Below are 18416 nucleotides of genomic sequence, written 5' to 3' on the forward strand. Positions count from 1 at the left end.
ATTTTTGGACTTGGCCCTAGCCTTATGGGCCCCAGGCACAGTCTGGGCAGGTGAAGGGGACCCCCCACCCTGGGGAGCCGGGGTGGCCATTGCAGGTAAAACCATGGAATGCAGGGAGTGGGTAAATGAGGAGGAGACGGCCCCCATGGCTGAGGCAATAGCCTTCTGCAGTGAAGAAGCCATAGTGACCTCTAGCAAGGCTTGAAATTCCTGAGAGGCCATAGCACTCTCAGTAGTCTCCATGTTAAAGTCCCCAGAGGGACCTGAAGGCCCATCATCCCTATCCTGCATAATGGCAGTAATTAGAAAACGTAAAAATGCAAACTAATGAGCAGGAGAACTAAAGGGTTGAGTAACCCACAGAGAAGAACAAAAATACAACAATATTCAATAGTCAGACCGTTAGTGTGCCCAGGAGAGATCGAGGCGACCGACTGCACGGCAAAAGGAAGCAGACCGCATGGAGGTCCGTCCAAGATGGCCGCGGCACGCGAGGGGAGTGCTCGCGGCTGTGCGCCCGTCGGGGGAAGGGGCGCGTGCACTCTGCCCGCGCGGGGAGCCCGTGAGCGGGCAGGGGAGTGCATGCAGCCGCGGCCGTGAGGAAAAGAACGGCCGCGGCAGAAAAACCGCCGCCGGCACCCGCGAGAGACGCGGGGAGCAAGGGAGGGCAGGGAGATAATCTCCCGGTAAAGGGGAAAAAACCCCCAGGGATCTCTAAGGCACACTAAGGTGTGAGGAACAAATCAAACACGTAAATAAAACAATGAATACAGATAAATAAAACAATGAATACAGATAAAACACAGATAAATAAAACAATTAAAGCAATATAACAATAATCACAGAACAAATAAAGGCAATGAGTAAGAGAGCTAAACATGGATACTTAGCTGTCTGAGGAAGCAGCAAAGAAAGAGGGGGATTGTGGGAGACACAGGACTTATATAGCTACTTCCTCTATTATGTGATTGGCTGCCTGTTATGCCTGTACAGTTTTTTACTTTCAATTTCGATAATATTTATATTCCTCTATCTTTGCTGCTGAGGAAATAAAGAAAGAGTTATGCATAATATGAGCCTCCGTGTCTTTAATAAAATTAGCATTTTATTAAATATTTTTCTTTATTTACCCTTCTCTATCTTTACTTCTGTAGCATTGATGTAGTGTTAAACAATTTTGATATTATTGAGTTACTATTTTATACTACTATTTGTTATGGAGTACTGCTACAGTCTCCAAAAAAACTGCATTTACAATTATAACTTTCATTTCAATACTATATATATTTTTAATTTTTGTCAGATTATAAAATAGAGAGGCAAAAATAAGATTAAGGATGACAGACCAGGCAGAGATTTGAAAAGGGATGTTTTTGGGTTTTTTTTGTGTGTGTGTGTTTTTTTTTCATCCAGCAATTAAAAAACATTTGTAATGTGTGGGTGTCCATAGATTCATGTTATGCAACTATCGTCCTTTTTAACTGTGCCTCTAGTAGTACAAGCTGGTTTAGTATATGGTTTGAGTAGCTGAACAAAATAGGCAATAAAGATTAAATATATAAATTGCAGGATAATGTTGAATCAGAAAGTGCACAGTTCCCAGGTAAGTAACACAGTTTAGGAGATGGATTTGCTTAGATCACATCACTAATGGTGCATCATTTTGGCATAAAGCTAAGCTGAATATTGTATGGCCTGCTAACCTAAATAAGCACCCTACTTTAAAAAGATCTATAACATCGGGTATACTTTCTGTTCATGTCATCCGTATTAACAGTTAGAACACAATGTTGTTTAGTTGATTGTTCCATTTTCCACGGCTGTAATAAAAAACACACACAAGTGGGACAATTATCAAGGAATCCAGTAGACACCTTCTACTGATGTCTCCTTCTCGTTTACATTTTTGGATGACTTTTTAGAACATAGCACTTTGATAGATCTCCCCCAATCACTGAACACACAAACATTTGCTTGCCATTAGTGTGGAACTTTTTATTCTTATTTAATTTTAACAAATTGTATCCTTAATAAGGTTTCTTATTATTTACCATTGTTAGTGACATCTTTATTGCAGTGCCGGGTGCTAACGGAGGAACTATCAAGCCTCTGGTGGTGTGTAAATGTGGACGACCATGGTTCATTATGAGAATTCCAGGAGTTGTTCTCGCTTGGCGTTGCCAAGTTTGGAATTGAGCTGTTATCCACGTGAGCATCCGTGTAAACTGGGCTTGGACGTGTTTCAATATTGTTGAGTGAAATTTGAGCCAATGCATTGTTAATGTAGACCGAATCCTCATTCTGTAATCCTTCAGACTTGTGGTTTCTTACACTCTGTTACACAGAAAAGAATATAAAATCAAGCTCAGTAGTACCATTTACAATAACCAAAGAAGATTTTAATGTCACCGTTTTCCCCAACACTTTTTTTGTTAACCTCCTCTGTCCTTACTTTATTAAATCTCCTGTTGCCAGATGTACTCTCATAACCCTTTACGGTGTGTTGAGACATCCCCTTTTGTTACTAAAAGTGTTAAGACGCTAACACGTTTTAGTTAAAAGAAATAACTTTTTATTACTTTGACTATGGAGCGTTTTGTGAGCCAATCCTGAATATACCAATATCGAATGCCTAAGCTTTATAATCCAACAATATAATTAAAGGACCATAAATAACCACATATTTGATTTCTTTCCACTTCTGGGGTAATAAGGTCTCTCACTTTGGCAAACGTATAGCAAGACACCTTAAAACAAATGGATATGATATGAGATATGAGTTCTATAACACATGGAAAGCTTGCTATTCACATGACTGTTTATTATTTAACAGAAGAACTTTTCTGTTGTTCAAAGTATAGGGATTCACATATTGATAGTAAGCAACTCCTGATTACATTCCACTAACTATGATCATGGGTCTTTCTCTTACAATGTCATTGGAACCTGGATGTTTAGTTTCCTTGAACCTTTACCTGGCGACTTGACCCTTTGGAGTTGTTCCCTATAGATCCAACACATTGTATCATTCTACAAGGTCCCATGCCCATGATGCCTATAGGGACACCAGGCTCATGACATGTTTATTTATGATATTTTTTGCAGAGGTAGCAAGTGAAGGCTTTCAAGGAGAACTTGGATGGCAATTATCTCCATGGGCCACTAGCATACAGAGGTTGTGGACTGCAGCGTCACACCAATCATCTCATCAAAACAGTAGGAACAGGGACGTATTAGCCACGAGGCAAACATGGCATTTGCCTTGGGCGGCACTTTCCAGGGGGCAGCAAATGTCTTGTTAGCCTGGCGGCAAACTAAAAATCCGGGCGGGTGTTGCTGGCGTACCGCAGAGTGATGCAGGGAGCCGGAATATGACGTGCGAGGGAGCTGAGCAGAGAGCTCACTAATCAGTGCTCCTTCGCCACCTGCAGTCACCAGTCCAGCCCCACTGGACGCCAGGGAAAGGGAGAACCCCCTCCACAGTATTCCCAATGGTAAGGAGGCTGGGGGGATTGAATTTAAAAAAAAAAAAGTGAGTGTGTTAATGTGAGTGTGTGTGTGTCTGTTAGGGAGTGTGTGTGTCTGTTAGGGAGTGTGTTACTATGTGTGTGTCTGTTAGTGAGTGTGTGTATGTCAGGGAGTGTGTATATATGTCAGGGAGTGTGTATATATGTCAGGGAGTGTGTATATATGTCAGGGAGTGTGTATATATGTCAGGGAGTGTGTATATATGTCAGGGAGTGTGTATATATGTCAGGGAGTGTGTATGTCAGGGAGTGTGTATGTTAGGGAGTGTGTATGTTAGGGAGTGTGTATGTTAGGGAGTGTGTATGTTAGGGAGTGTGTATGTTAGGGAGTGTGTATGTTAGGGAGTGTGTATGTTAGGGAGTGTGTATGTTAGGGAGTGTGTAACTGTGTGTGTGTGATAGTGAGAGTGTATGCATGTCTGTTAGTGAATGTATATGTCTGATAGTGACTGTATGTGTCTGTTAGTGAGTGTGTATGTCTGTTAGCTAGTGTATGAGTGTATGCGTGTCTGTCAGTGAATGTGTGTGTGTATTTAGAAGACGGTGTATGGGGGCAGGGGGTTTACGCGGGGGGGCGCCTGAGTTTTGTCATGCCTAGGGCAGCACAAAACCAGGATACACCACTGAGTAGGAAATGTACACAGATGTCAGTTGGCGGAATACTGCGTGAATCAACTTCTTCACTTAAGTAAGAATTGTCAGGAATTCAAAGTGAATTTATAATGTAAGGCCAGAGATGACTTGGAAAAGGTTTCCAATTAGATCATATTGGCCTTAAATTTGAAATTCAATTTTATTTCAATTTGAAATTCCAATTTTTGACCATATTCGCTTTATTGAATAACCTGATAATCTTAAGGGAGCACTATAGTGCCAGGAAAACAAACTCGTGTTCCTGGCACTATAGGGTCATTATGTGCCCCCCACTCTCAGAGTCCCCTCCCGCTGGGCTGAAGGGGTTAGAACCCCTTCAGCCACTTACCTTTCTCCAACGCCGAGCTCCCTCTGTACTGGGGAACTCTCCACCCACTGCCGACGTCAGATCCAAATGAGTGGCAAGAGCCGCACACGCATTCAAACCGCACATAGGAAAGCATTACTCAATGCTTTCCTATGGACGTCCAGCGTCTTCTCACTGTGATTTTCACAGTGAGAATCTCGGAAGCACCTCTAGCGCCTGTCAGTGAGACAGTTTCTATGAAACTGCTATGTTTTCAGCTGCAGGGTTAAAACTAGAGGGACCTGGCACCCAGACCACTTCATTGTGCTGTAGTGGTCCTTTAAAGCGGCACTGTCATGCCGAACTTACCTTTCCCCAGAAGATTCCTCTTTTCTCCCTCTCTCAGGATCTGTTCTTCTTTTCTTCCTATCTGCTCTAGTTTTATTTAAAACATAAGACAAAGTAGGGACTATTTCTCTTATGGAGGTTTCCTACGCAGTGACCAGCGGAGGAGCAAAGTGTGCTTCGTTTCCGGTGGTCGCAGCAATTTTCCCACAATCCTTTGCTTTCCTATCTGTTCCCGCGATTCTTCCTGTCACTTAGACAGGACGCTGGCAAAACTGCCGAATTGCGTTCTAACAGTTTCTCCATTCGTGTTAGAACGCAATTCGGGACTTTGTTCGGATCGGAATTTCATTCTAATGAATGAAACTCCGATCTTATTCATTGCTGTGGCTGCATCTTGCAGCCGCTTAGTAGATAACTCCCTAATTCCCACGGTATCAGGGAACTATCTACTAAAAGGCGGAAAGACCTAAATTGGTCTTTCAGCCACATTTACTAATACTAAGTAAAAATTACTTAGTATTAGTAAATGATCTGCCCCTACTCGCTATACCGCGAGTAGGGGCATGTCTAGTAAGCAGTGAGCACCCTGTGGCTGCTCATTGTAAAAAGAAACAAAAAAACCCTATTACCCTAAAAGATAATGGGAGGGAGGCTATTGTCCTCCCCCACGGCCCCCACCCCTGAGCTGCGGGTGGGGGCTCAATAAAAGAAAATGGGGGGGGGACCTACTGTCCCCCTACCGGCCCCCACCCCTGCGAGGCAGGTGGGGGCTCAATAAAAGAATAATGGGGGGACCCTACTGTCCTCCCCCCGGCCCCCACCCCTGCGCGGCGGGTGGGGGCCCTAAATGAAAATCCCCCCCCATCAAAGGTGACTAGGGGTCCCCAAGCCCCTAGTCACCCACCCCCCCACCCAAATAAAAAAGCCCCTACCTACCCCCTCACCCTAAAAAATAGTGAGGGGGGAATAAAATTACTACCCTGTAAAGTAAAATTCAACTTACCATTCGACGTCTTCTTTTTTCTAAAATCTTAATTTTTCAGCCCCCAAAAAAGCCAAATAAAAAGCCATCATACCCGTCGAACTTAAAAATAAAATAAAAAAACCCGAGCGCAAAAAAATTAATCCATCTTCACCCATGGAGGGCTCCACGCAGACTGAGCTCTGCAGGGCGGTGGAAGGCTTATAAAGCCTTGCCACGCCCTGCAATTAGTCTAAGAAAAATCTGATTGGTTGGTTTAAGCCAATCAGAGTGCTCTTTGTCATTTTACACAGCGTGGGAAAATTCCAAATAACTTTCCCACGCTGTGTCAAATTACACAGAGCCCTGTGATTGGATGGATTTCAAGCCATCCAATCACAGTGCTCTGTGTCATTTTACACAGTGTGGGAAAATTCCAAAGAAATTTCCCACGCTGTGTAAAATGACACAGAGCACTGTGATTGGATGGCTTGATATCCATCCAATCACAGTGCTCTGTGTCATTTTTCCAAAGAACTTTCCTACACTGTGTAAAATGACACAGAGCACTGTGATTGGATGGTTTAAGGGCCCCCACCCACCGCCCAGGGGTGGGTGCCTGGGGGGGAGGACAGTAGGTCCCCCCCTCATTATTTTCATGGCCCCACCCGCCGCTCAGGGTGGGGGAGGGGGGGGGGAGGACAATAGGTCCGCCCCCCCTTATTGTAATTTATGTAATTTTTTTTCTACAGTGAGCAGCCACAGGCTGCTCACTGGTTAGTAGACATGCCCCTACTCGCGGTATAGCGAGTCCCTCGGCGGTGGTTTTGGGTCGCCGCCACTCCTCCTCCTCATTACATCGGCTGGTGGGCGAGATTGATCCCGCCCGCGGAGACCTAATGCACATGCGCGGCAATGCCGCACATGCGCATTAGAGTTCTCTATAGGAAAGCATTGAAAATGCTTTTCAATGCTTTCCTATGGGGAATTGAGCGACGCTGGAGGTCTAGCACAAGTTTTCTGTGCTATGGACCAGGAAGTGTCCTCTAGTGGATGTCTAGTAGACAGCCTCTAGAGGTGGAGTTAACCCTACAAGGTAATTATTGCAGTTTATAAAAATCTGCAATAATTACACTTGCAGTGTTAATGGTTGTGGGAGTTTAGCATTTATCTCCTGCTAGACCCTGCAGCAGCCTCTTATTTGTTATTAAGGTTCAATTTACAGAGCAGGAGATAAAAACATTTAAAGTAAGTTACAGCTGATTGAAAATGAAACCATTTTGTTGTAATGCAGGCTGTGCCAGCCACATCCAGGGGAGGTTGGCTGGGGCTGCATAAACAGAAACAAAACTGATTTAACTTCTAAATGGCAGAGAATTGAGCAGTGAATCTTTAGAGACCATGATCTATACACCAAAACTGTTTCATTAATGTTGTTTTTCGTGGCTATAGTGTCCATTTAATGGACAAACACTCAAGTAACTTGCTCACATTATGACTATTTCTTATTCATAGAAGAACATTCAGCCATCAAAGCACTTAATAATGGAAGGCATGGAAATTGATTTATGGTGGGCTGAAATTACATGAAGTTTGTATTTTTTTTTCTTCTTTTCTCAAACCTAATTTGCAAGTGAGAATTTTTCAGAACATTAAAGATTTATTAGGCACTGAATGGAATACCCTCGTGAGAAGAACTAATAATATTAAAGTGTATATGGCTGCGCTTTGTAGAGTAGGTTTCATAATATCAGAATTTTTTTTTCTGTTGAATAGTTTATGTTTGCATTTTATAAACTTACGAACTGAAATCATTGTTGGTTATGTCTATTAAATGGCCCTAATTATACCCAAGCAAAACCATGCTCTGTGGCTTAAAAGAACATTATAGCATTAGGAGTACAAACCTGTATTCCTAATACTATGATGCCCCTCTCCCTAGCTCTACAGGAACCCCCACTCCCATTTGCAATAAACGTTTTAAAAAATATAGGCTCCCCTGGTGCTGCTTACTTCTTTGCCTCCAACAACATCACAGCGGAGCGTGACCCCCTCCGTGATGGTCCAATCCAATAAATGAATGTGCATAGGGGGTGGCACCGCACATTCAAGCTTCCCCATAGGAAAGCTTTTCAATGGGGGTTTCTGCATCACGTGACAGAGTTTTACTCAGTCAATGCAGCAGAAGCAAGGATTAAATTGGTGTTTAGGGTAGAGGTGTGTGGAGGTTAAAGGGTTATTTTCAAAGTACTTAGCCTCCTATGATTGATGGCAGTGATGCACATTGTATAACACCTCCTGCAGTTCTAAGAGGGTTTCCCTGTATCTCCTGCAAGGCATTTCCTGTGTGAGAGGCTGCTAGTGGGCATAAGGGAAGTGATTCCTTCCTCTTCCTGTCCAGCCTCACACACAGACACTGGAGGAGCTGGGACACTCTATAACTGTTCCTGCAGCTCTGCTATTAAGCATAGGAGGGTGACTAGACTACCGAGGACACTGGCCAAGGATCCTGGTACTTATGTCCCGTCACCAGCCCACCTAAGCTTCAAGAAGGCACATTATAAGTGCTCTAAATAGGCACCATTCCAGTGCCTAATGGGAAATCCAAACCTGATTGAGGCACCCCAGAGAGAAGGGGAAGATAGACATAGAAGGGGAAGATAGACATACTTAGCTGAACCCCTCTATGCTTGGTACAGCCATCCTATTCTTAGCCTATGTCCTCAGCTCCTGGAAGCCTCAGCTGCCAACTATGACTATAATACTTATTAAGATTCCACAAGGCTGCGGGATTTTGCACAATCTCAAACATGCGCAATGAGATGCAAAGCATTATTTTTGCATTGCATGAGACGATACTTACTCCCATCAGTTTTTACAATTCGTTTCTGATGGGAAATGGCAGAATGCGGCAGTGGAAGCCCATAGCTAAATTTTCCCAAACATCTTACTGTCCATAAGTCAAAGAAGACCCTTCATTTCCATGTGATATATTCAGGTATTCCAACATATATTGTTATTCACTAAAAGTGAGAAATTCAAAGTGAATTTTAAATGCAAGGCCAAAATAGCTGAATTGGGAAAATTCCCGGGGAAAATTCTGCAGTTTGACTATTTTAACCTTCAGATGGTGTGGACCACCTCTCACATAATGCTGGCAAAGCATCAGGGGAGATGTAGTTCCACAACATCTGGAGTACTGAAGCCTGCTAACCCCTGATAATCTTCTATATCCTATCCTTAATCTAAAACTCAAAAGTGGCCATGTCATTTTAAAGTCCTGATTATAGACACAAAACTACTAGCAACCTAATACTTTTAGACAGCCTTTTCTATGAAGAAAAAAAAAAAAAAGGCAGATATCATAGATGGACTCAATGGGCTAATGCATCATCAGTAGAATCTGTTCAACCCTTTGGGTTCACAGGTTCAAATCCCAGCAGTGCTGACTTGATCTTTCTGAGGTAGATAAAAGGAGTACCAATAAATTGGGTAACCGTAACATCTCCTGGATGTTGGGAAAAAGTAACATCCCCAGGACATGGAAACCAAAGTAATCTGAGCATACCTTTCCTGGTTAAATATTTCCTTACTATTATTATATAACTCCTTTTTTTCTTCCAAAAAGTAGAACAAACTGAACACGTGTAATATCATTTAGAAACCTTATCTTACATAACCTTCACTGTGCATTTAAGATGTTATCATTTCTGTATTGCAATAATAAGGTCAAAGCAATGTTCAGACTATATCAATGTCACACCTATTATACGACATATACAATGGTACAAAGTCAAAGAATTCTTTATTGCCATTCCTTTTGAATTCATCAGCTATAACAAAGATAAAAGAAAACTAATCGTGAAAAATCTACGACCGGCTGAATACTGCCACAAATAATTAACACAATTAAAACTTTTATGAAGCCCATTGACTGAAGACAATTTATATGAAGGGAAGAAATTCACTTTGAAAGATCAGAAGAATTCTGTAACAGAATACCGAACTTCTCTACCAAAAAATCTAGGCCACACACTTTAATACCAAACTGCGGAGAACACAGAGTGAGAGGATCGTTTTCATCTGTTGTAACACACCATGTGGACCAAAGGAGAGAGGCACACATGGTATTTACCAACGTGTGAACTGTCAGGGATTTGTAATGAATTCAAAGTGATTTTTGGATTTTAAGCACAATAGTCAAATTGAAAAATACATTTTATTATATCTACTTTGGACTAAAAAGTGGGATTGCACTTTGAATTTATTTATAATTTGAGAATGATCAAACGTCCGTGAATAGCGCCGATACAGAACTGAAATACAATACACAAATCCGAAACGGCGAGTGAAATGGTCTGCGAAGGCGCACTCAGAAAGTAAATGGAAGAAGCAAAAACAAATGGTAAACATGTCAGACACAGAAGGCGTAATGCTAAAGCTAATAGAAACTAAGTGAAAGTAGTGTAGATGTACTATTAATCATAGGCCTCTTTAATGTTTACTATGCAGAGCCCTGAGATAACCTTTTTTGGAGACATTACATATATTAATCATTAGCATCAATTAGTTAACTACAAATGGTGTCTGTCAGAGCAAAGTGAGCAAAGACACGTTGACCAGTCCCTATAGTTTAAACTTGTAACGGGAGTTAATGGTTAACGAGAATGGTCAGTCATCCATACTCTGGCAAAGCATTGTGGGATTGTAGTTCCATAGCAAATCGTATAAAAATCTGCTAATATGAAAATCCGCGGAAAAAGCATCCCCCTCTTTTCTTTTTTCTTTTTTTTTTTATCTCCTTTTTATTTGTGAGGCATAAGAGTTAACAGAATTATCGAAAAATATGCATGGTACGTAAGACAATTGCAGGTGTAACAACGTGATATCGGAAATGTTTTCATACATATGCGGTCCAGCCTCCTTTTATGGGAGTAGGTTACAGGTTAGACATGGCGTATGTGGTAAGGTGGTTACGTTTAGAGGTCGGCGGTCATGAAGCACATGCCACATTATGACATTGAAAGTTGAACTAAAATTAACAAGGTAAACCATCTACTGAAGTAGACACATACATGTAGGCACTACCGTGTCCCCTTATGGAGGTGTATAGCTGTATAGTACTAGTTGGGAGCTTTAGGCGTCGGTGTGTTTGCTCATGTTCCTCGTGTAGGGTGGATCCTTATGACAGTTGGTGTCTATGGGTTGCTTGCTGCAGGTCCCTAATGCTCCAGGCGGGGATTTGTGGTGATGTGTATGGTCTCTCTTGTGAGTGGGCCCACATGTACCTGTTTATGTGTATCCCAGATTGTTGGCGCTATATATGTGGTGTCTAGGACATTTGTGGGGTTGTGGTTACCCCTAACCAAGGGGGTAGCGGGGGGGAGGGGTTGACGGAGTAGCTGTCTGCGGTGTGCTTATTTATGTAGTCAGCTGCTTGTGGTGCTTACAAATTTGGCTCCAAGAGGTAGGCAGGGACTGCCCGTGACAGTTAGTAATACCTTCTCTGGGGGCCTGGGTTCTATGTTGGCCTCTCCTATTGTGGACAAGCATCAATATTTAACGGTAACACAAAACATGAACAGTAGAAACTGTGCTGCAGCTCTCGTTGCTGCCTTAGGTTCGGTTGTCTGTGAGTCCAGTCATGTAGCAGAGTCTAGGGACGTTGTTGCCCGTGGGACAAAAGGCACTGAGGTGTCAGGGTTCCAGGAGGTGTTCTGCTGCGGTGGCTCCGTGGATGTAGGTGTGAGTCCTAGTTTGGACATCAGAGTGGGGACGTCTGCCCCAGTGAAGATCTTGTGGACAGTTCCGGCGTGGGTGATTGTGAGGGCTCTTGGTAGTCCCCAGCGGTATTGTATCCCTTTGGTTCGTAGCTGGTTGGTAAGGTGGCTCAGAGACTTTCGCCACTGGAGTGTGGCTCGGGTTAGGTCTTGAAAGAAGGATAAATGTGAATTCTCAAATGAGAGAGGTGTTTTACCTCGAAGCGCTGTCATGATTTGAGTCTTGTCATAAGATGTGGTGCAGCGGAGGATAACGTCTCTGGCGTCGGCGGCAGGTGCGTTCGGTGGGGTCGGGAGGCGATACATCCTGTCCAGGGTGATTTTCCGGGCTGTCGCCGGGGGCACGATGGTGGCCAGGAGTCTCCATGTGTAATGTGGCAGTTCGTCTGCCGTTATGTCGCCAGGTATACCGCGAATTTTAATGTGGTTACGTTGTGCGCGGTCTTCCTGGGTGGACATCTGCAGCGTGAGTGTTTGTTGCGCTGTGTGTAGATGTTGCATATGATCCTTCATGTTGGACAGGCTGTTGTGGATGTCCAATATTTCATCGTTTGTCGCCTTGACGCGGTCTGTAACGTTTAGCATGTTAGTCTTGAGGATCCCTATGTCAGCAGAGAGCATTTTCTGTATGTCTTGCACCCAGTTTTGTAAGTCCCTTTTTGTTGCCAGGGAGTTGTCATCTGAGGTCACCAGTGATGGCACTTGGACCTGTATTGGGTCAGGTCTGGGCTGAGTGGTAGGATGGTACCCGTGCGGGGTTGTGATGGTGTGGCTGGGGCCTCTGCGGTGGCCATCTTAGGTTGTGCCTGCCGCTGGAGCATGGCTCCAATGTCTGGGTGCTCAGCTGAGGGGCCTGATTGCATTTTTTGCGTGCGGCGCCCCATATTTACCGGAGTCTTGTCACAGGGAGAGGTGGGTTTCCTCTTTATTTCAGGGCTGCTCTGCTCAGGCGTCCCGCCGAGGAGGAAATCCAGATCGCAGTAAGCCGCTGGAAGGTAGGCCCGAGTCTTCCGTTTCGTTCTCCCGGTCTTCGGGCTCTAGAAGAAAGGCATCTAACTGTGCGGGTGAGAGTCCCGGTGCCGGTTCTCCCAGTTATAGGGCCGGATGGTGTTGTGGTGAGGAGATATTTAAAGATTATCGGCAGCTGTTTCAAGAGTGAATGGATATGGCGTCCATTCAACTCCAGCTCCAGGCTCCGCCCCCGCATTCCCCCTCTTTTACACTCATATGAGCACTTAATCCACATTTGAGAATTAAAGTGTGATTGTAGCATGAAGCATTCAAAATTATATAATAATTATTTGCCGCACTCTGTCAGCGGCGTTTACTTTAATACTTGGTTAATGAAGTTTGTTATTTTACTACGATACATATGAGAACGCAGGACATCATTATCTGTATACTCTCCTTTTATCGAGATCACTATATCCACAGTGACACTGCTGTTACCTTTCTAATGGTCACCCATTGTACCCACACATGCTAATTGTTGGTTGATGCCAATTGTTGGTGAATATGTCAGATCCTACACCTCAAGTGACTTTCTTACACTTTAGTAAATATGTGTTAGTATGATGAAACACACAGGGCCATTTAAGGTATATTTTACTCGTTTTAAAATGTGCTGCGTACGATCCAAAGAGAAGCATTAAAGGACCACAATTTAGCAGCCAGACCACTTCAACTTAATGAAGTGGTCTGGGTGCCAGCATCCATAGGAAAGGTGTGAAGACGCCAGCATCCATAGGAAAGCATTGAAAATGCTGTCCTATGAGACTGGCTGAATGTGCACGCGGCTCTTGCCGCGCATGCGTATTCAGCCGATGACGGGGAAAGGAGGAGGAGAGTCTCCAGCACCAAGGGAGCCCGGTGCTGGAGAAAGGTAAGTGTTTAACCCCCTTCCTCCCCCTTCAGCCCGGCGGGAGTGGGATCCTGAGGGTGGGGGCGGGAGTGGGATCCTCAGTATGTTTTCCTGGCACTATAGTGGTCCTTTAAGAACTCTGTATTTCTCTGGTTTCAATTAGGTAAGTTAGTAAGGCACACCTACTGAGTAATTAGTGGGACTGACACAGATCAACTGTTATTGCACTGGACGTTGGGAGCTACTGACATCCACAGTCATCGACATAAATTATAATTAATTTTTGTTTGTATTTTTTTTTTCTTTAAATATATGTTTGATTTGTGATTTTATTTTGATGTGTGTGTATATCATATATTTGTTTATAATAACAATGTTGCCATTAATTGTAATTGTATTAATTGTATTTATGTAGATTATATTTCACTATAAGTTGTACTTTTTTGGTGCTTAATATTGAAATAATTACATTTTTGTATCTACTAAACATTCAAACTGAATATTTTATCACCACATGGACCTCATTTTTTCTAAAATGTGAAGTTGGGATACAAAGTAATAATGAATATATTGTAAATAAAACCAAAACAAAACACTAATTTGTGCCCTGTCCGCCTGTCTGAAAGTCGTTAATGTTGCCCTATTAACCGGTATCGTTCCACAAAAAAATACAACAGTAAGCATAAATGGCAGTAGGTACATGACAATTTTTTGTATAAGTTGACTGTATCGCAGTATGTTATTTGCACTGCATTGCAGGTAAGAGAACACGATCACATAAAGACACTCATTATAAAGCTGTGTAGAATTATCTGAGTGGGCAGACAATGTTGACGCAATGATGTGACAATAAGATTATCTCTATTTAAGGTAATGTCTGAACTATGCGAGGGCCTGCTTGGTGAAGCCTTACTGAACTATTGTTATGTTTGTGATTTTAATGCACAGACCTATAAATGTTCTCCCATGCATTCCTTCCCTCGTATTAACACAAGCCCAATTAACAGAGGATTATTCTCATGAAAACAACAGAGGTGGAACCTTATTGTATTCCCAATAAATGTTTGTCTCAGTGATGGAATGTGAAAAAGACAGACACGCCATTATCATTATACAGTGAAACGCTGTTGATTATACTGTGCCATTTCAGGTGGGGCTGCATACCTCTCTTTTACCGTGAGGAAATATCACGGGTAAGCTGTTTTGACGATTGTGCTTCCAATGCCTCAAGAGTTTCTGTTGCACCCCCAGCTCTTCCCGTTCCTTCTCCACCAATCTCAGTCCTTCCTTTAGTCTATCCAGGTTTTGTTGGAATTCCTGGACCTGTTGACCAAGCTCTTCCTGTTTCTCCAGCAAAAGATGCTCCTGGCTTTGGCAGTCCTTCTCTCTTTGCTGGAGCATGTTCTCCTTCTCTTCGTGTTCCCTCTGTTTTTGGTCACACTCTCTGAGCCAGCGCTGCTGTTCTTGGTGAAACTGGTGTTGGAGTTTGGGCAAGTTGACCACCTCTCCACGTTGCTTTTCTTGGTGGCGATATTTTTCTTGATCTTGCAGAAGGTTCCCACGGACACAAAGTCCTCTGCTGCCCAACTCGTTGTCCTGCAGAAATATTCTGTGGATTTCTATTTGGCTATCTTGTATGGCAACTGTAGCCTATAGAAAGAAAACGAGTAAATAAAAACAAATTTATACAAGGTCTGGATTTCAAAACACAACAAAGTTACTATAAGCTAGTATGTAATTATGTGTATTTGTGTTTCTTGATGATTAAGTCAAATCACTGCCACACCAAAAACGCTCTGTTGTCAAAATTAAGCCAACAAGGCGGTAAATGTGTGACACAGCATGTAGCGCTCAGATATGGATGTAAAATTTTAACAAATTTATATTTTGACACCTGTACAGTAATATACTGCAAATTGTGCAATATGTAAAGAATTACACCTTGAGTGGCTTATTCACTAAACTGAGCATTGTGCAGAATTCACACACAAAAAACAAAAAGTTTTAGCCCAAAATAACAACTTTTAATAATAGATCAAATCTGCAGAGTTGTTGAATTTTCTCAATTTGTAAATTTTTACCTAAAATGTGAAACTCCCCTTTCAATTCTCCACAACTAAGCAATGAATTATAACAGAATGATTGTCACTTCACTAAATTAACACTAGAATAATATTTTTTGCCCACTATTCATAATTTTTAACTCAATATTTTGGCTTAAGTTTAACATTTTGATTGTCCAATCACCCCAAAGCACTGTTTAGTAAATACGCTCTAGGTAATATTTAACGGTTTATAACGGAATGTTATGTGGAACTAAAACACATGACAACATACTTAACATTTTACAGAGACACAGACCTGGATACTGTATAAAAGGCGGGTAATGTTTTGAACTGCTTGCAAAACCTAAAGAAAAGAAAATACAAAATGTTTAATGACCATTAAGGTCTAAAAATACAAATCCACAATATATTATTACCATAAGTGGCAACATTCCTTTTTAACAGAATGTGTGGGCTAGTTTAATGAGAAAGGATATATCAAGTTAATGTCATAATTCGCCTCCAGCAAATTTTAATTAAACTTAACTGCCAAAAGCCAATGTGTCGGAATGGAGATTAAAGGTTTAGTGAGCATATAAACCATTTTCTCCCCCTCCTTACCTAGTATATGCCATTTATAAAAAACAAAAGGAGTCACAGTAAATCATTTTTATATTAGAATAGAAAATGGAAATCCAACCATTTCAGCTACCCCATACCATATAAAAACCTACATATTACACCGGCAATGGCTGAACTTGACACTCCAGATCTTTCTACACTAAATTTCCCATCAAGCTCTGCCAGTTTAAAGATACATTGGGGGGTAAGACAAGAGAATTAGTGCCCTGAAACATTGACTATATTTAGTTGGAATGAAGTGTTGGCCTCAGCTGTTAAACAATTAAAATGTATAAATAATCAAAATATAAACAAACATACAAAAAATTTACATATACATTAAACAATTATAAACACAACACTTTTGTTTTTGCCCTCATTTTTCATGAGCTGAAATCAAAGATCTAAGACTTTTTCTATGTACACAAAAGGCCTATTTCTCTCAAATATTGTTCACAAATCTGTCTGAACCTGTGTTAGTGAGCACTTCTCCTTTGCCGAGATAATCCATCCACCTCACAGGTATGGCATATCAAGATGCTGATTAGACAGCGTGATTATTGCAAAGGTGTGCCTTAGGCTGGCCACAATAAAAGGCCACAATAAAACGGGCGGGCCAGTCCATAGCATCAATACCTTCGTCTTGCAGGAACTGCTGACACACTCCAGCCACATGAGGTCTAGCATTGTCTTGCATTAGGAGGAACCCAGGGCCAACCGCACCAGAATATGGTCTCACAAGGGGTCTGAGGATCTCATCTCGGTACCTAATGGAATGCAGGCTACCTCTGTCGAGCACATGGAGGGCTGTGCGGCCCCGCCAAAGAAATGCACCCCACACCATTACTGACCCACTGCCAAACCGGTCATGCTGGAGGATGTTGCAGGCAGCAGAACGTTCTCCACGGCATCTCCAGACTCTGTCACGTCTGTCACATGTGCTCAGTGTGAACCTGCTTTCATCTGTGAAGAGCACAGGGCGCCAGTGGCGAATTTGCCAATCTTGGTGTTCTCTGGCAAATGCAGTAAGCACAACCCCCACCTGTGGACGTCGGGCCCTCATACCACCCTCATGGAGTCTGTTTCTGACCGTTTGATCAGACACATGCACATTTGTGGCCTGCTGGAGGTCATTTTGCAGGGCTCTGGTAGTGCTCCTCCTGTTCCTTCTTGCACAAAGGCGGAGGTAGCGGTCCTGCTGCTGGGCTGTTGCCCTCCTACGACCTCCTCCACGTCTCCTGATGTACTGGCCTGTCTCCTGGTAGCGCCTCCATTCTCTGGACACTACGCTGACAGACGCAGCAAACCTTCTTGCCACAGCTCGCATTGATGTGCCATCCTGGATGAGCTGCACTACCTGAGCCACTTGTGTGGGTTGTAGACTCCGTCTCATGCTACCACTAGAGTGAAAGCACCGCCAGCATTCAAAAGTGACCAAAACATCAGCCAGGAAGCATAGGAACTGAGAAGTGGTCTGTGGTCACCACCTGCAGAACCACTCCTTTATTGGGGGTGTCTTGCTAGTTGCCTATAGTTTTCACCTGTTGTCTATCCCATTTGCACAACAGCATGTGAAATTGATTGTCACTCAGTGTTGCTTCCAAAGTGGACAGTTTGATTTCATAGAAGTGTGATTGACTTGGAGTTACATTGTGTTGTTTAAGTGTTCCCTTTATTTTTTGAGCAGTATATATATATATATATATATATATATATATATATATATTATTTATATTTTTTGAGCAGTATATATATATATATATATATATATATATATATATATATATTATTATTATTTTTTATATTTTGATATTTCTTGGAAAACATCAATAAAAATTCTTAATGGAAAAAAAAATTAAATGTATAAATTAACAGAATTAAAATGGTAGAAACCTAATAAGGTAATTATCATTAAGCTGTGCTGTGTAAGGACTCCAATTACACACGTCTTTAAAAGCAATTATTTTAGATAACCGACTCCGACATGCTGAAGTCTGTCCAAAAATATGCATAGTGTTTGAATATTTGCCAATTATTAAAAGCTGAGAACACAACACAATGATAAAACAATGTATAGCAGTAGTAAACACAAATTATTGGATTGTTTTAACAACAATGCATTCTTTATATAAGTAAGTGCAAACCACATACAGAATAAAATTTCCCAAACCCCTCTCTCTTTTCACCCTGAATTCTAGTTTTACAAGAAGGGTATGATACCTCTTCATTTCCTAATACCTTACTATTCTGATCCTCAATTTCCCTATTGTTTTTTAAATCTTCTCCCTGCTATATTTTTCCTATACTAACCCTTCTGACTCTATACTGTAAGC

General features: G+C 42.2%; 1 protein-coding gene across 9 annotated transcripts in view; it reads right to left on the bottom strand.

The window, feature by feature from the left end:
- Window positions 1–18416, bottom strand: part of ARHGEF28 (Rho guanine nucleotide exchange factor 28) — a 239388-nt gene that overhangs the window by 8785 nt on the left and 212187 nt on the right. For all 9 annotated transcript variants that reach the window (XM_063453739.1, XM_063453742.1, XM_063453741.1 and 6 more), the window contains 3 exons: window positions 15779–15826; window positions 14582–15067; window positions 2052–2334 (listed from right to left, as the gene is read on the bottom strand). In XM_063453739.1, coding sequence (XP_063309809.1) covers window positions 2052–2334; window positions 14582–15067; window positions 15779–15826 — 817 coding nt within the window. The remainder of the gene's footprint in view (window positions 1–2051; window positions 2335–14581; window positions 15068–15778; window positions 15827–18416) is intronic.

This window comes from Pelobates fuscus, chromosome 5 (assembly GCF_036172605.1).
Source record: "Pelobates fuscus isolate aPelFus1 chromosome 5, aPelFus1.pri, whole genome shotgun sequence".
Taxonomy (NCBI): Eukaryota; Metazoa; Chordata; class Amphibia; order Anura; family Pelobatidae; genus Pelobates; species Pelobates fuscus.